General features: G+C 43.8%; 1 protein-coding gene across 1 annotated transcript in view; it reads left to right on the plus strand.

Moving 5' to 3' along the window:
* VPS53 (VPS53 subunit of GARP complex) overlaps nt 1–22,732 on the plus strand; it is a 67,543-nt gene that overhangs the window by 20,497 nt on the left and 24,314 nt on the right. Inside the window, exons 6-14 of the mRNA XM_059829130.1 lie at nt 56–171; nt 1,324–1,443; nt 6,841–6,919; nt 8,167–8,310; nt 9,438–9,580; nt 10,276–10,417; nt 12,818–12,919; nt 16,362–16,456; nt 21,445–21,687. Of these exons, the coding sequence (XP_059685113.1) occupies nt 56–171; nt 1,324–1,443; nt 6,841–6,919; nt 8,167–8,310; nt 9,438–9,580; nt 10,276–10,417; nt 12,818–12,919; nt 16,362–16,456; nt 21,445–21,687 (1,184 nt within the window). The remainder of the gene's footprint in view (nt 1–55; nt 172–1,323; nt 1,444–6,840; nt 6,920–8,166; nt 8,311–9,437; nt 9,581–10,275; nt 10,418–12,817; nt 12,920–16,361; nt 16,457–21,444; nt 21,688–22,732) is intronic.

The raw sequence follows: 22,732 nt of genomic DNA on the forward strand, positions 1-22,732 counted from the left end.
AATTTTGTTGCTGTGGCTTGATATTTAACCAGACTCTGTTTTTTTCATTCACTAGGTTAAAGAAATCACACGGGATATCAAGCAGCTAGATCATGCCAAGCGTCATCTGACCACCTCCATCACCACCCTCAATCACCTGCACATGCTGGCGGGGGGTGTGGATTCACTGGAGTAAGCATGTGAATTTTTAGTGGTACTTTGACGCCGCTGCTGTGTTCCTAAGTTTGGTGTAGCGCTCTGCAGAGGTCTATAACAGCTGCATGTTTTTCTGGAGGGAAGTTTGCTTAATAGGTTGCAGTCTTGATTTTTTGCTGGCAGACCCTTTCTGTGCTGCTCTGAGTGACCTGCAATCTGCGTTGCTGTATTTAAGGGTTTGCAGCATCGATTGCTTGAATTGCTGTGTTGATCCTTGGTGATAAGAAATGAGTCTGGCTTCATTAAAGAGTAAGACAGTCTGTGCAGTTAGGTATCCTCATTCGGGATGTGCTCTTCGAGGATTTGGGGGGATTTTTATCAGTCTCATGTCTTAAACTGGAATGAGATCTCTTTTTCAGAAATGTCTACTCTGGTTCTGAGTTCAAAGAAGCTTTACAGCTTGTACTGTGTATGAAGTGGGGTTAATGTTTCTAATAATTCTTTGTGGGTTTTTTAATGTGCTTGAGGAACACACAGGCTAGGGAAATCCAATTCTTATATACTGCATCTGTGAAGTTGCGAGACCCAGGCACAGCCTGTTCTTGGATTGTAGCAAATTCTGCACGAACACTGGGTTGTTAAGTGTTCAGAACTAAATTTTACTTAGGCTGCTGTCTCCATTGGAATGATTCTAAAGGATGAAATAAAAATAAATAAACTTGATTTTTTTTCTGTCAGTTCCCTGTGAAAGTTATTAACAGAAAAGCCAAGGCTAATAGCTTTTCAGCTTTTCAGCTATGATTGTCCTCCCTGTGAAGCTTTAACTCACACTTTGTGTGTGATGACGAATGGCTTAACTCAGGTCATTATAGTGAAATAACATTTACTGCCTCCGGACCCATACTGGGAAGCGGATGCATTCAGTAGTTTACATGTTCTTTGCCAAGTGTGGCTTTTGACATTTATGTTTTTTGAAGCATTGTTAGATGTGTGCCAGATTGGTTTATTTTAGCATCAGTTAAGTGCAATTTTAATGCTGCATTGGAATGTTAATGAAGAGTTGTGTATTTTAGAAAAATAAATGTCAATAGGGACCGCTATGACCCAGCAGGAGTGAGGTAACCTGTGGAATTACCACCCAGGATTTTCATCGAACCTGCCTTTGTAAGTCTTTAATTTCCTCTCCAGGGCTATGACCAGGAGGAGACAGTATGGGGAAGTTGCCAACCTTCTCCAAGGTGTCGTGAATGTGTTAGAGCATTTCAACAAATACATGGGGATTCCTCAGATTCGACAGCTTTCTGAAAGGTAAAATGATCAAATCCTGAGCACTTGTATGCCTGCTGGGAAGGAAGGTTAGAAAATGCATTAGGAAGAATCAGTTTCTCAAGGATGTAAAGGCTGGACATGGTCCTTTGAGCTTCTTTACAGCCAAAACAAACAGGTTAAAATTGGCCATGATCTGCTCAAATCTTGACCAGCCTGTTCTGTTAAATAACAGTAATCAGTACGGTTGTAATTCATGAATTATCTGCACTTCTCATTGACTGGCTTTTAATGTACCTTACCTGGAGTAATCTGTGGAAGTACAAATTGTTTTATGTGATCTTCATATGCAGGTGTTTGTGGTGAACCCTGAGGTGATGCTTCCTCCTGCTTTCGTAACCTCAGTGATGCAGTTCAGCAGGCTGGCACGAAGCAGAAATATATGCATTAACACAGTGGTGCTTGGGGCCCCTTTCTGCCCAGACACGTGCCTTACTGCTGTCGAATTGCTATCAAACTGCATAGTTGCCCAAGGGTTTAGGCAGGCAGGATTTCTTTTTGTGCATTTGCCAAACTCAGTTATTCTGAGCACCTTGAGTTTCTTCTGCCAAAACCTGCTCCCATTGCCCAATTCTGCTGAGATTTGAGACTTACAGCAAATCTTCCCAAAATTGCCTGCAGAACACCTGGCTGCTCTAAACATTTATGCTGAGCTTTTGTATAGTCTTGATTTTCTAAGGTGGAGTTACACGTTTAAATCTGGTGAGATTCGGTGCAGCTCCAACAGCAAGTGCCCAGCGTTCTCCGCAGTCGCAGGTGAAGGCTCGGTGCTGACTAAGCCGCCAGATCTCCTGGGGCCTTGGCTTCGTTTGGGACCTGACAGCTGGGTGCTGAGGGAACAAGGCCCTCGCTGTTCGAGGGGCCATTGCTGTCCCTGGCCAAAACCTACCCTTCCTGCTTTACAGCAGGCTTTATTTCTCTTACATCACGCACGGGATGTTTGCTTAACAGCCTGTAGTAGTGCTGAGCACGGCTCAGAGGTGAAAACAGCCTATTAACATTAGGGATGAACCTTCTTAATGATACAGCCATACCTGATAGCATTTCTTTTCAGTGTGAAAATTGCAAATTTATCACCACCATCCTCTTGGTGCCTGAGATGACTTTGCTCGATACAGAGGTACTTGAAAGGAGCCTTCCAGGCACAGTAATGAATTTTTTTGGTGACTCCCTTTGCTAAGACAGCAGCTGGCTGCCTGTGCTGTTTAGTGATGGAAACAGTGTTTGAATGATTTGTTTGTAATGTTTTCATGTAAATCTGTTGGACATTCTTTATGGTATAGATACCTCTTCCAGAAAACCCAGATGGAATCCGTGAGACAGAGCAAAAGAAAAATCCACCCTAAATCCAGAGAGAGAGATGGGGCCTTGTTTTAACAAAGCATTTGACCATAAGCATTTGCTTAAATGAACATGAACATCAAGGAAATACAAACATATGTCAGTGCTTTTCTGAATGTAGGCTGTTGTCTATTCCAACCTCATGCTCAGAAAGATAGCTTGCTTCGTTTTCTTCCAGAGTGGTAATGCCCTTGGGCAGAAACCTGCTGTCTTTAGCCATTTTAAGGCCAAATATAGTTTAAACCTTGGTCCAGAATTCTGGCTGGCTTTCCCTTTCTGATGGATAATTATTTAATACTTTCGTAGTTGCTGATAATTATAGAAAACAATTCATGCTGCTGCTAAAAGGCCCAGTGGTTTCGAGCCACGCTAGAGAGACTGGCAAGGACATGGAGGAAAACTTCTTTTGTTTTATTCCCCCTTCAAGATAAGGATCTGAAAAGCTCAAGGAAGTCTGTTCCTCCTATTTTTAGAATTGCCTCAGCAGGGTTTTCCTTCCAGTGTTTACACAGGGAGAGTTGCACCATCTGGTAGCGATAGAAGCGGCTGCTTGTGGGGCGAAAGGAGAGCTGCACCCAGGGTGTTGCTGGGATCTCTTTACTGCTTTGACATCCAGGCAGCAACTGACTGCAGGGAGGTCTGCGGCACGGTAATATCTGCTTTGGAGTTTGACTACACGTGTCCGTATTAGGGCCCGATTTGGAGTTGACTTTTCTCTCTCTTTGCTTGGAAACACTTTTGTGATTTGTGAAACATCAAAGGAAGTTTGCCTGGCTTCTCACAGTGCTATTTTTAGACTGTGAAATTGCTGGGGTTTGATATCTCATGAATTTGGTTTAATGGTACAAGCGAAGGCTCTTGGATGTTTGCAAAGGCAACAAATGCTTTAGTAGATGTTGGCACATACCTGTGACAGCAACCGAAGTCTATTATATACAATAAGTCTATTATATACACTGCTAAACCAGCAGATTCTGTTGCTTTCTTTAATAAAGAGCCTCTCTTTCTTGGTGTGAATGGAGTAACGCCAAATATGAATGGGAAACCACGGGAAGGAAAAATGCCTGCTTGGTGTTGTTGGATGTGCTCTTTGTCATGGGGTGTTCAATTTAAGTTCCTGCTCCTAGATGCCGTGAAAACTAATGATGTGTTTTTAACGTTGCTTTCCACCTGTTCTGTCCCTTTGAAAATAACCAAACAAAATCCCACTGTAAGTATTCACTGGAAACCTGACTCAACTCTGAATTAATTGGCTGCTTGTGCTGATCCTGTTGAGTGTTGATACAGAAATGTCACAACTCACATCCAAATGTAAATATTTTCCTAATCGTGTTCCTAAAACAACTTCTTGTACCTTGCATTGGAAGTTGTTTGTTGTAGTAAATAGCAATACTTTGTTATCTCTCAATCCTCGTTTGTTTTCTGTCTGTGGAGGGAGCATACAATTAGTGGTCACAAACCCACCCATGAAAGTGGTCCAGAAAGCCTAGCAGATAGTGGAAAAAAGCCTGGAAAGTATTTAGGGGAAAGATGATTATAAGTTTGCCACAGAAAAACAGGCTAGCTCAGCCTCTTTTTATCTCAGCAAGCTGCCAGGCGTAGTTTAAGATTTCTGGTAGCTTTGGCTAGAGGAATTGTGGTTTCTAGTAATTTAATGTCATTTGAAACATAACAGTGGGTTTTCTTGCTTTTATTTTTTTAGAGGTGGGGGAAACAGAGAACGAAAGCTACTAATAATAAAACAAAAGCCAGAGAAACAAAACTCACTAATACTTGGGCAATCAAAGGTTTTGGCACATGCGAGCAACCCTCGGCAAAGGCAATTCCCTGCTGCGGCGAGCCGGGGCGGCTGCTGCGATACCCCGGCACGCTGCTGGGGGGAATCTAGTCAGGGAAAGATATCCTTACCAAACCGACCTGAGAAGAGATCCGAAATCTGTTATCAGCCGAGAGTGCCTGGGATTGCTGAGCTTTAGTGGGTAATTCACTTTCTGCAGGTGGTTAAACACACACACTCACGCGGGTGCAGAAATGGTCCTTCAGCGGTGAATGCGGGTGAAGCCAGCCATGGGGGTGAGGCTTTCACCGCTGCAGCTTCCATTGCATGAAGGTTATTCTGAATTATTGAAAGGCTCACAGCTTTCCATGGGGAGCAATAATCTCTAGTGGCTAAAGCAAGTGCCTTCCTAAAGCAGTCGCTCTGTAAAGAGATGGCATAAAGGTTTTCATGTTTCTGGGTGCATGCTGGTGGAAAAAAATAATAGCGTGTGTCTGTGTGGGCGCTTACGTAAAGAGTGATAGTTGCTGGGAGGACAGTGAGGCTGCCTGTCGTTGCTCACACATACCTAAACCTTTGGCTACTTTGATGTCTCTGCCCTATCCCTATCTTATAAAATATGAAGAAAAAAAAAAGGCTAAATCTAATTTTCCCTGTTTGCTTTTGAGAGATTTTTAAGCAGGACAGATTTTTTTTTTAAATATATTTTTAACATCCCAGTTCAGCAAGGCATTCCTGCAAGTTTCTTAATTTAAGGACATGAGAATCCCCATTAAGACTATCCTTAAGTACTTTTCTGAATCAGAGCCTAAAACAACAAAGCCCACGGACAGGGCTTTTAACTGCTTCACAGTGCCTCTTTTAAATTTGTTGAGTCTTTCGGAATCTGGCTGCTGCTCTTTTCAGTGCCTCCACTGTGCTTGCACTGCTTCTACTTCAACATATTAGTGAATCCCTTTTGTTTTACAGTTATGAAGGTGTTAACTGGGGATCTGTACCTGGCAGGGTAGAGGGGTTTCTAAACGTTCCTGTGAAGCAGAGAGCTTAAGTAAGAATTAAGTTTGACATTGCAGGCAGGAAGCTTTTCAAGCAAAATGCCCATAAATAAACTCTGGATAAGGCAGGTCATACATACAGTTAAATCACAGATATGAAGTTATATTTCAACTATCATTTTTAAAGGACTAGAATTTTCTGCATTTGGCCCTATTAAAGAATCCAGACTGTTCTCCAGCATTGTCAGGTCATCTTGTAGTGTTTCGCTATTAATGGACCTGAAATGGGAAGATTAAAGAAGCGGATCATTCCTTGATAAGGTTGAGGAGTCTTAAACAAAAAAAATAATCTAAACTCTTCTCTGCACAGTCTGAACAAACATTTTCACAAAAGTAAATGTAGCCGCTCTTTCTAACATATCAATCTCAGTGGAAAAATCCACTGCTTTGAATGATCAGTTTAGACCTTAAAGTGTTTCCAGTATAATAAAAAGTGATGGAAGAATTCAGGGGCTGCAGAGGGATGTAAGTCCCTAACTGTTTGGTTTGGCTCTTTCTAGTATGTGTAGGCATTTCCATTTCCCTAGAAGTATCAATTAAGCAGTATTGACTTTTCTTTCTGGAAATTGGAAGCTTTATTCTCTCAGCTAAATAAAGAGCAAGATTGTGGGTTGTTCAAAACTTTTTCACCCATTTCATACCTTTGCTCTTTTATGCTTCTTAAGGCATAGAGGATTTATGGGATAAAACCGCAGCCAACAGTATTCACATGGATGCATTTAAAAGTAGGTCAGTGCACCTGGAACTGTGAAAAGTTCATGGTGAAGATTGAGACATTCTGAAGCTTTTTGTGTGTTAGAAACATACTTTCGTTGAAATGTGATCAACATACACGAATGTAAAGATAAATTGATCACATTGGCAGTAAAGGAACACTGCTGATTTCTCAGCTGATTAACTGGCCCTTATTAAAATACTAAATTGCAGCGGGGCAAGAGCATCGAGGACGTGTTCTGCTGCAGCTCGGGGGATCAATGCTGTAGAGCTGGAGTTGTCATCCCGGTGTGATTCAGGGAGCAAATGCTCTCCCAGTGTTGACATACAGGCCTTCTTAGTGTGGCTGTTTTTCTTTAGCATGCTTTTTTGTCCCTTAAAAACCTTTGTGTAACTGTTAGCGCTTTGGTCCACTCTGTAGTAATGTTTGCAGACAATGAAACAAAGAAATTGTACCACCAACAAAGCCCTCGTTTCCTCTGTCCTCATCAGGGTGAAGGCGGCGCAGAATGAGTTGGGACAGCAGATCCTGGCTGACTTCGAGGAAGCCTTTCCTTCTCAAGGTACAAAGGTAAAGTTCTCACTTCCCCTCTTCTTCCCATTGAAAAGCGTTGCTGAAAACTATTCAACGTGATTGTCATTGGTTTTAATCTCATCTTGCATCTAGATTTGATCTCGCTATGTTTCAGGAGTTATTTTAGAAAGCAGACAAGTCTCCCAAGCTGTAGGGTGCTAGGTATATTCCTCACTGTTTCTATCGAGTGAATGTGGGAGAGAAACGACACCCTTCCTCTGTCACGCTGCTCACGTCCATTTGCAGTGAGGTCTGCGAGCCATCGAGGAGTGCCCCAAGCAATTCATGTGTGGTCCGATAGCCCAGAGTGGGGTTCCCTCGGCATCTCACCCAGGTTACTGGTTATTTGCTGGACGCAAAAGGTTCGTGTTGTGTTTAGGGAGAGCCAAGCACAGGCTGTCTGTTGACATGCTGCCACCAAGTTTGTCTCTGCTTTACTCAGACAGCACAGATACAAATCTGGGCTAGGGCTGAGGCACCAAATATGCTTCCCCAAAATTATGCATGAAAACGTTTGCAAACAATATGGGGGGGGGTAGGTGTCAATTTGAGTTTATTTCAAAGAAAACACTAGTTCTGTCTTCCAGAATACTAGCTCTGTTGGTTTCTTCATAAAACTAGCAAGTACAGAAACGAGAAAACTATTTGGAACAGATTGCCCTTGATGAAGGGCAAATCTCTGTCCATGTGACGTAGCTTCAAAACAGTGTATTTTTTTTTTAAATGCTGCTAAATTTTCTGTCTCCTCCGCTAACATCATGGTATACCAATACAGACCAGCAGATGCTACTTTGTGTTGCAAGTTGATCACTTCTAGACTGCTTTTTTCCCCCATTAATTTGGCCTTCAATTTTGCAGAAAAGGGCACATTAATTCCCCTCATTAATGTGGCCTTGCGGTTTCTTGTCAGCCACTTCTCTTAGCTGTTCCTCAGAATATCTAGGACGATGCAAGGCTTTGCAGAAGTGACGGGACTGCGGTTCTTTCTGTAGATGGAGCTGGCTGCTCTTCTGCCGTAGGGAGCTTCGTGGCTGTTGAGCTACAGGACAACTTTACGGCCGCTGAAATGGAAGGAGCTCTATTTTCATCCAACAGAAGAAAGATGCCTAAGTGATAATAATGGGTAGCAGCAGAAGCACCAAAAAGAGAAGAATAATGGGAAAGGATAAAAACAAGATAACCTGGATGCAGTACAATTTACAGCTATTTAACCTTAAATCATTTGTTTCTGTTTATTTTGATAGAGGCCTGGTGGACCCAGCAATGTCCTACGTGATGCGTGTCTAGTCGCCAATGTCCTGGATCCCAGAATCAAACAGGAAATCATCAAGAAATTTATTAAACAACACCTCTCAGAGTATCTGGTCCTTTTCCAGGAAAACCAAGATGTAAGGGAAGCTTAGCAAGCTACATTTGGCTTTCGCATTTTGCTCTGCTGGCGTTCACAAAGTTCACGTTTCTACAGGTTCCTGTGGTGAAGTGTTTTTAACCCGAAGGCTTAGAAGCCATGACTTGCGGGTGTGATATGGACTGGCTCATGAGCTGGGAGTCAGTGTCGGCTCTGCCAGGATGACTTCCTCCCACCTTAGACCTCAGTTTCATAGATCAGCGCTGGAAATGTTTTCCCCTCCTATAGTAAATAAAGAAATTCAAGTTAGATATACTTTCTGCCCTGTAAAGGGTTGAAAAATTAAATTCTGAAAATTGCAAACCCAAAAACTTTAAAAAACCACCACCACCTCCCTCCAAACAAACAAAAAAACCCCAAAATGCCTAACAAAGGCAGGGAGGGATTTCCAGGAAGCGGATTAATCTTTGTAGCTAATTTTTAAACTTCCTGTCCTGATGCTAACAGCTTTTTTATCATCTTGGATTTGAAAAAAAAACAAAACCAACTTTGGATCAAAATGTATTTTAACAATTTTGAAATTTTGACAGTTTGTGATAAAGAGGAGAAAAAGGCTAAGATGCTTCATTTTAAATAGCATTTTTTCATCAAAGTTTTTTTGATTAATCTTTCTACTTTTTGACCGGAAAGCACTAATACTGTGGGGGGGGAACCCATCCTGCTCATGTTGGAAGAATTCTTGTAGAAGTTTGTGGGTCCACAGATCCCAGAGTGTGAAAACCAGCTGAACGTGAGAATCCAGGAATTCCTGCATTCTCATCCCACTGTTGACTTTAATTTCTCTGTCTGTGAAACAAAGAGGGTAGGATCAAATGAATTATTATTGGATTGAGTTTTCAACAGTACCTACGTGATTTAGGAGTACTGTTATCCTCATTTTCAACAGAACTTGCTCTCTTAATTCGTACAAGATAGGGTTTTCAGTCTGGCATGTCTTTAAGCACTTTGAAGAATGACTGCTAGCATTCACAGTATTATTAATAGTGGTCAAGTTGGCTTTGATCGATAGCCCAAGCTGCTCTGCGAAACTACAGCAGCACAGTTAAGCAGTCAGGCTGAATATTAGCAGCTGCTGCTGTTAAAGATGATGTTCTCCATGTTACTCAGGTGGCCTGGCTGGATAAGATCGACAGGCGCTATGCCTGGATAAAGCGTCAGCTGGTGGACTACGAGGAGAAGTATGGGCGCATGTTTCCTCAGGAGTGGTGCATGACGGAGCGCATCGCTGTGGAGTTCTGCCACGTCACGAGGTGAGCGTCTGGGGAGCTCACGATGCCTCTCAGCAGAGTCACCTTCCTTAAAACAAAAGGTTGGCTTGTCTTTTGCCAAATTGATCATATAGCCGTATGCCTTTAAAGGCAGTCTTCAAATACCCGTGTAGAATTGTCCATGATGAAAAGCAAGTGAAGAGTGAAAACCCTGAGAAGTATCACTAAAACTGTATGTACTGTTGAGAGAGTGAGATGATGTGGAAATGAATTTGCAGTGTAACAGAAGTAAAAATCAGTGATATTAGAGGCCAAGTGAAATAGTGTGAGCTGACTATGGCGTGACTGCCTTGGACCGTGCTCTTTGCCAGCCAGAGACGGGGCACCAGAGGAGGGTGCCAGCTGGAGTCCCAGTAGCACCATTGCCATTGTTCTGGGACCCCAGTCAGAGACACTGCGCTTCCCGAGGTTTGATGCTGCGGGCTTTCCTGGCTGCCGTGGTGTGCTGGGTGTTAGGAGGTGGGGTCCTGTTACCCACAAAGCTCTAAACAACTGTAGTTATGTTTGAAATGTGATCCATAAAGCGGTTTTATGTTAGAGAGCATCTTAGGAATTGGCTCGAATTTTGTGATGGAAGTGTCCCTAGGGGATAGAGTGAATTACAATCTTAGGTTTCAGATCTTTCTCTTTATAGAAAACCACATTCGTTTTTTTTATTTCCCGCCTCTCTCTTTCAGGACAGAGCTCTCCAAGATAATGCGCACAAGAGCAAAGGAGATTGAGGTGAAATTGCTTTTGTTTGCAATTCAGAGGACAACCAACTTTGAAGGACTTCTGGCTAAACGCTTCTCAGGTTGCACTCTAGCTGATGGGACAGTGGTAAGGGATTTCTAAAGAGCAACCATTTAGTCCACAGCTTCTTTGGGAGGAAAAAAAACCCTCTCCCACATAGTTATGGTAATGGGAGACTGCAAAAAGTGTCACCTGCAGCCTCCTCTTGGGCTGGCAGGTTAGGGTGTTTAGTGTGACTATGCTCAGTGGGTTGTAGTTGGGAAAGTGATTCTTGATCTTGCAGAGTGTGGTAGAGAGGATGGCATAGGGCTCACAAGCAGGAAAGTACACTTGATTGTGTACTTTTTTGGTTCTCCTGGGCCCTGTGCTGTTTGCAACTGAAGCCACATTGCTATGGAGAACCACAAAGTAATTATGGCATGGTGACTGCATTATAATGTTTGTTCTCTGCATGTCGATGACACATTATAACTAGAAGTCCCCTCTTCTCTTCATTTCTAGTTACCACACGTTCACCGCATGGTACCAACTTTAATTCCCACATTGTCTGTTGGCTTAGTCTTGCAGGGGCTTTGGTAGCTTCCACTTCTCAGTGTCTCATTTGGTAGATTGTAAAGGCAGAGCCAAGAGAAACAGCTCAGTGAATATCTCTGGGGTCATCTCTGTGCTTTTTGTGCCTGAAATCTCAGCCAAGAGCTCTGCCAGCCAAGTGCCCTGGGAGCATAGAGTCCACGTGTGGCTCAGAAGGCACTGGTTTGAGGTTGGCTTCTCTGTCCAGCTGGTGTCTTGAAGCCTACTTGGATGTGATAATTCAGCCTACGAGGCAAGCCTGCTGGATCTGTTTGTAATTTGCTGTGGATTCGTAGGTGCCGCTAATTAAAAAGGGAAGTCCTGTAAGGTTTTCCTCCTGGCTGAATTTAGATCTCTCAAGAATATGGCTTTGTTTTTCTGACAAATTTCATACAAAATTTGCAGCTTTAATTAAATTCACTTCACTGGGTTGTTATCCCTTTGGAGAAGGTAGGCACAGAAGCTGTTATAACTGAGAAGAACAGAAGGGGAGGATGAGAAAATCCTCCCTGTCCCCCTTTCTGATCTGCCTAGAGGCTATGACACTCTGGAGGTCATCTTCTGACCTGTTTCATACACAAAATGAAGGCCATAATTATAAATGGCTATCTGGTGAGTGCACAGTGGGGACAAGCAGTCTGCTGGGAGCAGTAATGCAGGATTTACTGCGGCGGCAGAGTTTTGGGGCCTGCTGTCAAAGGTTGTGTTAGCAATCCTGCAGTTAAGTCTCGTATTTTCAAGGGGTTTAGGACAGAGTCATGTCGGTGCCTCCTGAGCAAGAGCTTGCCACCCTGGTGTATGCTTGCCTCTCCTTCAGCAGGAGAATGGCATCAGCTAGAGTTGTAAGTTCATGTGCTTTTGCCTGCAGGTTAAATGAAACTTGAGAGGAAATCCCTTTTTGAGAGGGAAGGAGGTAGTCAGGGCACAGGGGTCTTCTCACTTTCTCCTAAGCCTCCTGATGTCACCTGCCTCTACAAGAAAACACAAAGAAATACTATTGCTGGCTGCAGGGCCTCCGTTCCTTCCCTTGGGTCCTTCTCCATTTACAACTCAATGCATGGACTGCAAACAAAATCAAGCATTTGCAACAGTGAGTCCTGCTATTGTTTTTGGCTTGTTTGGTGGCCTCAGCTAGTGGAGGTGCAGCTCCAGCTGCTGCTTTCTTCTCTGTGCACGCACGCTATGCCTGCTGCAGGCACGCCCGAATGCTCCGAGCGTAGCTTGCCCCACAGCCCAGCCAGCTTGGCTAACTGGGCCAGTGGAAGGATGTTTCTCCGACCTCTTGTTCCAACTACCTCATGCCAGCAGCCGCTTCCCTGGGACAAGGTGCACCCACAGCTCCAAGCAGGAGCCTGTGGCTCCCCTTCCTCAACGTGGCTGCACAGCTTGCCCGGAGTTGAGTACTTCCATAGCTCCACTCTTTTACTAGGGACCAGAGGCCAATCCTCTGGCTGCTGCTTCTCCTCCAGCCTTCTGCACCCTTCAGGGCTCTGCGTCTGACAGCTGAGGAAGCAGCAGGGAGCTCTGATGGGTCCTGGTGGAGACCACATGCTTTGGAGTGTGTGGTTTGAGAGAGCGGAAATTTGATGCTAGTCAAAACGCCCCTTCCAGGGATGATTCAGGCAGAGTGGGTGAGTGTGGGTGCAAGAAGAGCCGGCTGTAAGAGGGTGCCGAAGATGAAGTGTGCTGGTGGAGCGATGGGGAGGGGGCCAGACTCTATCTCTGTAGCAGGAGGGAGTGTGCTCTAACCTTGATGGAGAGGCACCGCCTGGCACTCTGCAGTCACCTCTGTGCTTGGAGAAGACAAGCTGCTGTACAGTGATTTGAAGGGCTTAGTCAAGCAAAACATGGATGCAGCTGTGTGCCAGAGGGGACAAAACAGACTGTTCTCTAAGGAGCTTTCTCTCTTTTTAACAGAAGAAGCCAGAAGTGCCACCTCCCTCCACCAACCCGTTTCTGGAGGATGAAACTGGGACAGAGACAGATGAGATTGTGATCGAGAAAAGTGATACGGACAAAGTAAGTCTTTGAAGTTCTCCAGTTGTCATTTAGGCAGTCTCTGTGTCAAAATCTCTGGTGGTGCCTAAGCTTTTCCCATACCATTGATTTGAAAGGTTTGTTTTCACAGCAATTAATTTAGCACAGTTTTGATCCTCTGTGTAGCATACGGGCTCCCAGTACGACCATAGTTTGCTCTGGCTCACTTCACGGAAACCAAAGCAATCTTTATTTCGGTTAATAGTGCGGAGACAATCCCGCCACGTGAGAGTGACTTGGATTCTGTTCTAGCCCGTGCAGCAACAGCTCAAAACTACAGGATTTCTGTCAAAGAAAGATGAACTAGCATAGTTGGGTTCTCAGATCCCAGAAGAAGCTCCCACTACAAGCAGTTGCAATTCATATTTTGCCTTGTCAGCCAAGCAAACTTAAGCCTGGAGTCACCAGGCAACTCATTGAACTTTCAAGTGTCAGTTTTAGATTTTCACTCCAGATATATTACTTCTGGAATTTTTATCTCTATAGTGCTTTTCATCCGTTACCTCTGCAAAGCAGGCAACACCTAACCACTTGTAAAAGCACTGGGTTTCCAAAGCCCTCTGCAAACATAAAAGGAGTGAATAGTAAATGCAATTGTTTTAATTGGCACTAATATCAAAGCCTGTAAGCCCCATATTTTTTACTCACCAGACGGAAATTTTCCAAGTGTTCAATTGTAAGTTGCTTGAGGCAGGTACCCTCTCCTTGTTCCGTGAGTTTACAGCCCTGTAAACAGGCCGTTTACAGGTGATATCCCGATGGATGACCAGGGCCCTAGGACCTACTCAGATCCGTGCCCCTGGGGAGTTTGTGGGATGGTAGCTCTCCACCAGCACGGTTTGCTGCACTGCATCCCCTCCAGATTTTCACATGAGCAGGGCAGCCCTCTGCCTTCCACCCACAGCAGAAGTCCTGAAATAGAATGATGAAGGAAAGTTTTTTGCTCTTTCCATTAAAATACAACTTGAACAGTTGGTATTGGCCAGGCTTTCCCAGTGATCTAGAAGACAGAGATTGGGAACTTGGGGAGACACATGCGGGGTATTTTTTGTGAAGAGCTTGCTTTCCGCTATCTGTAATGGCTGGGAGAAGGTTGGCTCTGACGTGCAGTGTTGGGATGAGAGGACGTCCTTGGAGAAGTCACTAGTGCTAGAAGGCAGGTGAAGGCATAAATTGCAAAGCCTCTTTAGGCTGTTAGGACTGGTTTTAGTGAACAGTAGAATGCACTGCCCTGGCCAGAAACAGTTCAGATGCTTCTCTGCTCCTTGTATGTGGGGAGGCTGGTATGAAGGCTGCACCATGCGCTGAACTATCCCTTGAAATGCCGTTTGTGGCAAGGTTGCCCTCTCTTTCTGGGTACGCCCTGTGTTAATGCTCACAACGCAGTGCTGGGCTGGGCTGCAAGGGCGGCTGCCCCACAGGCACCTGTCTGCCAAATGAGAGCCCGGTAAGCTCCCGTACTTCAGTTTCAGAGTGCCAGCAGCTGGTGGTTAGTGCTGGTGAGTTCATGTTGGAGGTCTCTAGCTGAAGAAGAGAAGGGACAAGGAAGGGTTGAAGAGTTTTGAGTGGTAAAGCTCTTCCAAGACACTAGTCCTGAGAATTCAAGACACTTGGGAGTGTAAGAGGGAGCAGAAGAGTTGGGGAAGGGGGGGAATCCATGTTAAAAAAGAACCTCTTTTAGTGATCCTAGCAGTTCATTTTAATCTGTTTACTTTGGATAGTAATGAAAGGAAACTGGGCCAGCTGCAGACCTCCTTACTGTGACAACAGTAACCTTTTATTATTTCCATCAAACTCAAGGAGGAAATAGCTTAAACATCTGCAGCTTTTGGACAGGATTGCACACTCAGAAATACAGCTTCACTGCTACTGTTAAAAGATTTAGCATTCTCTCCACCAGACATGCTGGGAGCAGCATGATGCTGAGACACATGTGCGCACGCACAGAAAACCAGCCCTACATTAGGAATTGGCTCTTCCAGCCTGGTAAATTGTAAACATCATGAATTTGCAACCTTGCGTTGGCGCTGCCATCCTGGAGACTCGGTGACTGGAAGGTTTCAGTGATTACCACCTATTGTTTTTCTCCCGGCTCCGATGAGCGAGTGCATCCGGCAGAAAAGGGCTGGGGAGGAGAATGCTGGGTAGTGGCTCTCTCCCAAAGCTGTAAAAACTTACATTCTCCAGTCATGCTCTTAGTGAGAAGGTTAATGAAGCCAGTCTCATAGAGGTGGTCTGGTCTCCATAAAACCGTTTGCTCGCTTTAGGTTTGCAGCCATATGTTAATACTCATTGTGTCTCTGAGTCTTAATTATTTCTGAGAAATGCTTGCCTTGTCATTCTTCTCTATTTCTGCAAATGACTTTGTGCCACCTCCTCTGTCATTTAGGAGAGTATGTCCTTTAGGCTCTCTTGTTTTGCTTTTCTTATACTAAAAAAAAATTTCAACTGGAAAAATTCTTATCTTTGTTGGCTGGGAGCTGACCCTAGCTTTTTGCAGAGAGAGGCAAGAATTCCATTCCAGAGTCACTGCAGCCCTCTTCGCAGGTAGTGAAAAATCATCGACTTGCTGGCAAGCAACAAGAAATATTGTCTACCAGTAAAAAAAAAAAATTAAAATCTAGCTGTAGGGCAAAGATTAAAATCTAGCTGTAGGGCAAAGATGAGCTTAAAGGCCCTGCCCAGCCTGGTACTTAAACATGCACAAATTTAAGCATATGAATAGTCCCAGTGGCTTTAGTGAGATGTGCTTGGCCACTGCGTAGAGTGCAGTACTAAACTAAAATGAGAGTAAACCGGATGACTCCCAAATGGCACATGTGCTTAATGCTCTAAATGTGATTTTAAAATAGAAGTCTTTGCATCCCCAGAAACATGTTTCACAGTGAAAGCAGTCCTCCTGTAATGTTGCCCGTATAATTCCAGCTCCTCCAGTAATTACATTCTCTTTGTCTAAATAAAATTCAGCCAGATGAAGTCTGTAACTTTGAGTTATTATCCTTAATGTTCTAAAATGTAGGGATTTTTCAATGTTGCTTCCAAATAACTGCTGCATTTCATTTCAGAGGTGACTAGTGGAGTCTTGTTACTGTTCAAAGAGTTCAGCGAGGTTTTATTTACAAACTGCATTAAGATTCTGCTACTGAAATCTGTTTGCATGGAGCAGCCTTCTCTTTAAGGATAAGAATATTTTACAAGTGAAAAGATAATTCCTTGGAATACTAACAGCTCGGTAGGAGCAAGGGAAGACTTGGACACATTGACGCTGTGTATACTGTTGATTACATGCCTTTGATTATTTCACAGCAAATTTGTGTGTTGTAACATTTCCAAAGACTTAGATCCTTTTGCGCTGTTGCATTACTATTTCTTCTAGGTATTACAGGGCAGGTTTGAAATCAACACTCTAAATGTTTTCTTGCAGCCAAAGAAGCCAAAGGTCCCTGACAATCCTTTTCATGGTATTGTTTCCAAGTGCTTTGAGCCTCACCTTTATGTGTATATTGAGTCCCAGGACAAGTGAGTAACCAGCATGCTTTTTTGGGTTTGTTTGCTTTTAAATGTGGATTACAGTTGGATTGTGCTAGATTTCTGCAGAAAATTAATTTCTTGAAAGGCTGCTTTTGGATTTCATCAGGAGCAGTACTGGTGGCTCAAGAAAGTTAGAATGAGTGGGACCTTTGCTTGGGCAAAAATGACTGTTCAGAGGGCTGTGGATGATGGTTTCATCTGTAATTGCAAAGGCCTGCAGGAATGATGCCCACTGCCTTTCTGCGGGAGAGGCTTAGTGTTTCTGAAATTGCTTCTGTTGCCTCTGCAATTCCCACTGCAGACGTATGCCTTTCTTTCGCCTCATGTCTTCCACAAATAGTAGGTTTGCTTTTTCTGTAAAATACACATGTGGCTTCGTGGCAGAGGAGTTTCAAGATTCGCTTTATAGAAATAAGTTATTTGAGATGCTTAGATGAAAGCTGCTGTAGATGAGCTGGCCGTAAGATAACATTATCATTGCTCACAGATTGGGACTTTGTCAGGGGCTTTAATCCCTAAAACCCTTCTTCATCTTCCTTGACTTGAATGCAAGGAGCTTTAAGCTTAGAGCTCTGAGAATTTTTTAGAGCTCTCACCACTCTTTCTTGTGCACCTTGATTCACACCAGGGTTTAAATAACATATCTGTACAACTGCAGTGCCAACTAGGAGAGGAGGTAGTTGAAAAAGTTTTAATACAGTCTTTCAATGCAGGTTAGTGGCTGGAAAGGAGAAAGTGGCACGTGGCTCATGTAACTCATCTGTCTATGCCCTTCTGTCTTCCAAGGATTTACACATGAGAGAGTGCATAACTCAAGGCTCACAGTGTCCTGATTTTGTCCAAACTCCAAGACAGCCGTCTTGAAAAAGGCTTCCCGTGTCCCATCAACCTTTTAAGCTTTAAAAAAACCAAAACAAAACCAAAAAACACCAACCTTGCACACTGGTCTGTCACGCTGGATTTAGGTTCCACTCTGCAGTATAACAAAGGGAAACAGATATCTCCCCCCACGCCCTCAGCCAACTGAGCACAAACTTGTTTGAATATTTCTTCCCTTCTCACTGGGGGCCATTTTAATCCCCATTTCAGTAATCTACCCCCCTGCACTCCTTTCAGCTGCTTTTTTTTTTTTTTCCTTTTCCTTTACAAACCTGACGTGTTTTGTATTAGCTTTATAGTCACAGGCTGCAAGGAGTTAAATGAAAAACTGCCACAGTATTCCCCATGCTGTGCCTGTCTGCCAAAAATTGCTCTCCTTTATGATTTTCTCTCTTCTTCCCCCTGTGATTGAACTTTTGAGGACTCTGTTGCTGATATCTGAAAATGAGGAGTTGCTCAGGTAATTAACTGTATGTTTGGGCTCTGAATAGTGAGAGTAGTGTGAGAGTTTTGTTCATCATTGCCTTAAGTCTATGGCAGAAAGCAGCCTGGACCTTTTCTCCTGAAAAATTGTTTCCATACCCATTTAAAGAAACACAGTGCCAAAATCTGTAACGATTTAAGAGGAGACACCTGAAAGAAGGACTTTGAAGATGCTGCTCTCCACCCTTAGCTGCGGTGTAAATATCAGATTTCTTAACAGTGAAGCAGATTGCATTTCTGCCCCTTTGGGATATGCATCTTGAGCTCTTCTTTGTGGTCTGTCGGAGCAATGGGAGCATACACGTGTGAGCTAAGCCGTTCTGATGGAGTAAAGGAAGAGCTCTGTCAGGTCTGCAGTGTTGAGTGTACGCAGAGCCGTGCATAAGTGTGCTAAAATGCACGTGTGCGTTCAGATTGTTCGGAAAACAGGCACTTTCTCTTTGTGGTGTGTGTTTGTGGCCTCGTGAGCAAAGGGGCTACCAAAATACCGAGTCCATGGCAACTACCCTACAAGTGGTCCAGGTGTCTCAATGCCATTGCCCTTCCCCAGTGCCCCACAGATACCAACTGTTCACGTGACTGAACAGACTCACTTACTAAGCACCGTGTTCTTCTCTCATGCTGCTGAGGAGTTGCCTGGTTCTTGTCATGATGGCCAGAGATGGAGAGGAAACACTGGATAGGTTGAGTGAAAGAAAAAAGGAAGAAGAATACAGGAGTGAAAGGATTTAAGAACCAAAATAAAATTCTCTTTATAAGATTTCATTTCATATTTTCTCTTGGTTAGATTTGGAGAGTTCTTGCTCCCAATAAATATGCCACATCTGCGCTACCAGAGAATTTGCTTTGAGCTTTTTTGCAGTCTATATAGAGAAAATGTTCATTTTCTGTAGCTCTCCTGACTTTTTAATGTTTCATGTCCCAGAAGCTTTTTCTGCCAAATTCTTTGTGCTCCCATTGTCCCGCACAAAGGTTGTTAGCCTTCATATTGTATTTGGGCCAACTGAGACTAATGTGAAAGTTTGATTGACATCAACTGAGGTGTTCATTAATAATCTATTAGTTCCCTTAGTGCACAATATCCTGATGTTTTGCTTGTATCAATCCCATGCTGAAATAAGAGCAGTTCTCATGGCCTGCCTTTGACGGGCAGTTTGTCCAGGTTAGGATCAGAACAAGCATGAAGCTGTAGCGCTGCTCTCCCAGCTCTTTCGGACAGCTGCATTTGCTCCTGCATCCCAGTTGACAAGACCTTGGGGGACCGGGAAAATGTAGATACATTTCACTCTGCCTCAGAGAAGAGGAGAACATGTGGAGTAAGCATAAAGAAACAAAAGCCATTGACATTCCTCGCTGCGTCTTGAGACTGAGAGAATGAAAAAAAAAAAAAGTGGCTGGTGACTGGTAAGAAAGCTCCACTTTGTTGCCCAGATGGAGCAAAGAGCAGATGCAGAGGTGGAAATGCAGCTGTTTAGTTTAGTTCGACTTTTGACAAGGAGCAAGCCACGTCCGCTTTACTTGAGAACCTGAAGGAATCTGCAGCTTGCAGCACGTGTGAGCGCTCCTGCAGCAGCCATCTGTTTGGCTCTCCTACCGCTACGGGGGGAGGTATATTTTGCTTCACTGTGGTCGAATGCAATCAATGCTTCGGTTCAGCGTTCAATTGCTCGTGCCAGTGTAGAGATTTATCACATCAGTTGAGCAGCCTGATGTTTTTACAGTTCTTGTAACAAAGCCGAGGAACTGTGTGCATATGTGAAATCAGAGCTATGTGAAGTACTCAAAGCAGCAAGCAATAAGCATGAAAAAAGGGGCTACTTGTCTTTGCAATAGCCTATGAGCCTAGCTTAAGTTAAAGAGCCGTGCTTCGTGATTTAAAGCCCTGATATTGCAAGCACATTTCAGTAGATTAGTTTGGCCCAGCGGATCATCCGTGGTAGAAGCTCATCCGTTTTGGTGCAGCAATCTAAGTTTGTCAGGGAAGAGCCAGGTCACCTTTTCCACTTGCGCAGCATTTTGAATTCTGTGGTAAACTGGAATCAGGGTGGTTTTTCTCTTTCACAAGACAAAAAGAAAGGACGGACACAAACTGGGGGAATGTTTTCATCGTTGGCGGGTTTTTTCCTCTTTCATTGGCAGAGGTAAGTGAGAATGTGCTAAAGAGTCTCAGCCGCGGTGCTGTCGGTAAGGCCGTACCCATCCCGGGAGACCCTTACGGAGTCTCTTTGCATGAACTCTCGTGTTGTGCTGGGTGCCCTGCAAGCTTGCCTGAGATTAGAACATTTCAAGTTGAAACCCTTTGACAGGCTTTTAAAGAAGAGTTTTCATTTCTAAGGACAGCATTGCAATTCTGTCAAATAAGTCTGTTGCTGAAAAATAATGATAATATATTAACTACAAAGTAATGCCTTTTTTTTTTTTTTTAAAGATAGTTCAGGTTCTTGCAGGAGTTGCAGTTCAGGTTCTTTCTTCTCCCATTCTCCTAAGGATTTGGCTTTCTATACGTGGGTACCCTGGATCATGGCACAGCCCAGCCGTTACACCCGCAGCAGTGAGAGGGGTGAAGGCTGTGCCGTGGGAAGGGGAGCCAAGACCGTAGTGGAAATGGGAATATAAAATACAGGAACTTCACAGCTCCTTTTGGTCAGTGGAGTGCCACTCCGTCATCTGAAATGTCTACATATTCCTCAAAAGCCAAACTTCCTTGTGGAAGGATGCGTGTATTTGTGTGTCTGGGGGAGGAGGTTTATTGCTGTAATTGAGTTCGCCTGGCAAAGGTTACTCCACTTAGCTGAGCCCCGGTGTCAGGAGGGCTGGTCTTTCTTCCTGACGTGGACGTGCTGTCTCTGGAGGAGTAGGACCAGATCCCCAAGTTCAGAAGACCTCTTTGGTCCTGGATTGATGGTTCTGGCCCTCTGCCATCCTAAAAAGCCTTTTTGTCGTGATGAAACGGTGGAGTGAAGTTTATTGTTGCCTAAAAAACAAAATAGTTGAGTAAGGACCAGGTTATAATGAATCACTTGAGACAATAGGAGGGCTTTTTGTGCTTTTAAAAAGAGTTTAAGTAGGAAGTGCGCTTTGCGCTCATGCTAAATAAAACTTCTTTAAAGGACGTGTGAAGTTGTGCAAAACCAGGTGGTATCCAAATGGGACCAAGAAATGGCAAATGGCACACCATTTTGAGCACATCCCTTTAAAAGCCATATTCCCTGAGGTCTGCTCCGGAGGCCGCTGATATGGGAAGCCTGACTGTTACTTTTGCCGGTGCCAGGAATGAAACTTGAGCATATGCTTTATGCACTTGCATCAAATGTGCTGAACCCGGTCCTGGCAGACTAGTGAGCTTTTATATGTGACTGGAGAACAGATTGAAGCTGCCACTAAAACTCTTGAGTGCAAAAGGTCGTTACTCATTGGCCCAATCCTCGTTATTGTATGAGGTTTGTGCTGAGAGGGTGGAGATAAGAAAGGGCTGGAATACCCAACTGCTAAAATCTGAATGTGTTTGCTGGTGTCACAAGATGGGGCATCTGGTTTTAAGCATTATTCTCTCTCTTCCCTCTGTTTCCTCCTCCAACATACTGAAATATTTTTCTGTTGTTCCCCCGCATCAGAAATCTTGGCGAACTGATTGACAGGTTTGTGGCTGACTTCAAGGCTCAAGGTCCTCCCAAGCCCAACGTGGACGAAGGAGGAGCTGTCCTGCCCAGCTGTGCCGACCTCTTTGTGTACTACAAGAAGTGCATGGTGCAGTGCTCCCAGCTCAGCACAGGCGAGCCAATGATAGCCCTGACCACCATATTCCAGAAGTACCTTCGGGAATACGCCTGGAAAATTCTGTCTGGAAACCTGCCCAAGTGAGTTTCGCTTCCCAAATGCCACAGCACCGTCTGGTGAGACATTCCAGTGAGGAGCAGATGCTTTGTAAAGATAATTAATAAATATGTACTTGTGAACGCTTATGTTTCACCGTCAAAGAAACCATGTAGCAGCAACGTGACTACGTTTACTTCACGATTTTCTCAAAAGTTGAGAGAACAGCGAGAGACCAAATGGACAGTCACGGCATTGTTTTCTTTTAAGGGCCTCTAGAGGATAGCTTCGTATTTGGCTTTGATTAGCAGTCAGACTTACAGTTTCTTGAAGTTCCTTTTCAAATGCCAGCCCAAGTCTCTTCAGAGAGATCTGGCTTTCAGAATTGCGCTTAACCCTGCTACTTGGGGAACAAATTCATACTGTGATTCTTAGCTGCCTTAGCTTACCATTATACATACAATAATTTACAGTGAAGGTGGTTTATTTGTGTGATGCTAAAGTGCTTACCTGTAACTCCCTCTGCTCTGAAACATTTTATATACGTAAGAAGATGTAAATCCAGTGAAAAGAAAGGAAATCATTATGGGTTTACACCAATATGGGTAAGTGTACAGGCCAAAGGAGCTCCTTGAGAGACTGCCAACCTTAACTATAGGGAATTTTGTATGCTATTTACCATCTTCAGTTTGTTTCCCTTGTAAACCTGGGAGCAGCAGAATGAATTTCTGAAACCAGTAAAATCTTTTACAGATGGAAGGGGAGAGGGTTACATCCAGACAAGTGGAAAGATAAATTTAATGTGCATTCTCCATCAGACCTCAGTTGCATTCTTTACACACATTTTTTTGTGTGCTCCATTTTTGCTGTCCAAGATAAATATCCCTGTCCTATTTTTTTAATGGATTTGGATTATAAAGAGTTGAGAGGTAGGGAATTTCCTGACTCTAAACTGTTCTGAGCCTTTCTTTGTTGATACACAGCCGTTAATCACTGGAAGACGGTGGAAAGAAGCCGCATCTTCTGTAATTTTATGCGTTGATATCATCAGTTTTTAAAACAGGTTACCAAACGTTCAAATGCATATTG

The sequence above is a fragment of the Gavia stellata genome, chromosome 25 (assembly GCF_030936135.1).
Source record: "Gavia stellata isolate bGavSte3 chromosome 25, bGavSte3.hap2, whole genome shotgun sequence".
NCBI lineage: Eukaryota > Metazoa > Chordata > Aves > Gaviiformes > Gaviidae > Gavia > Gavia stellata.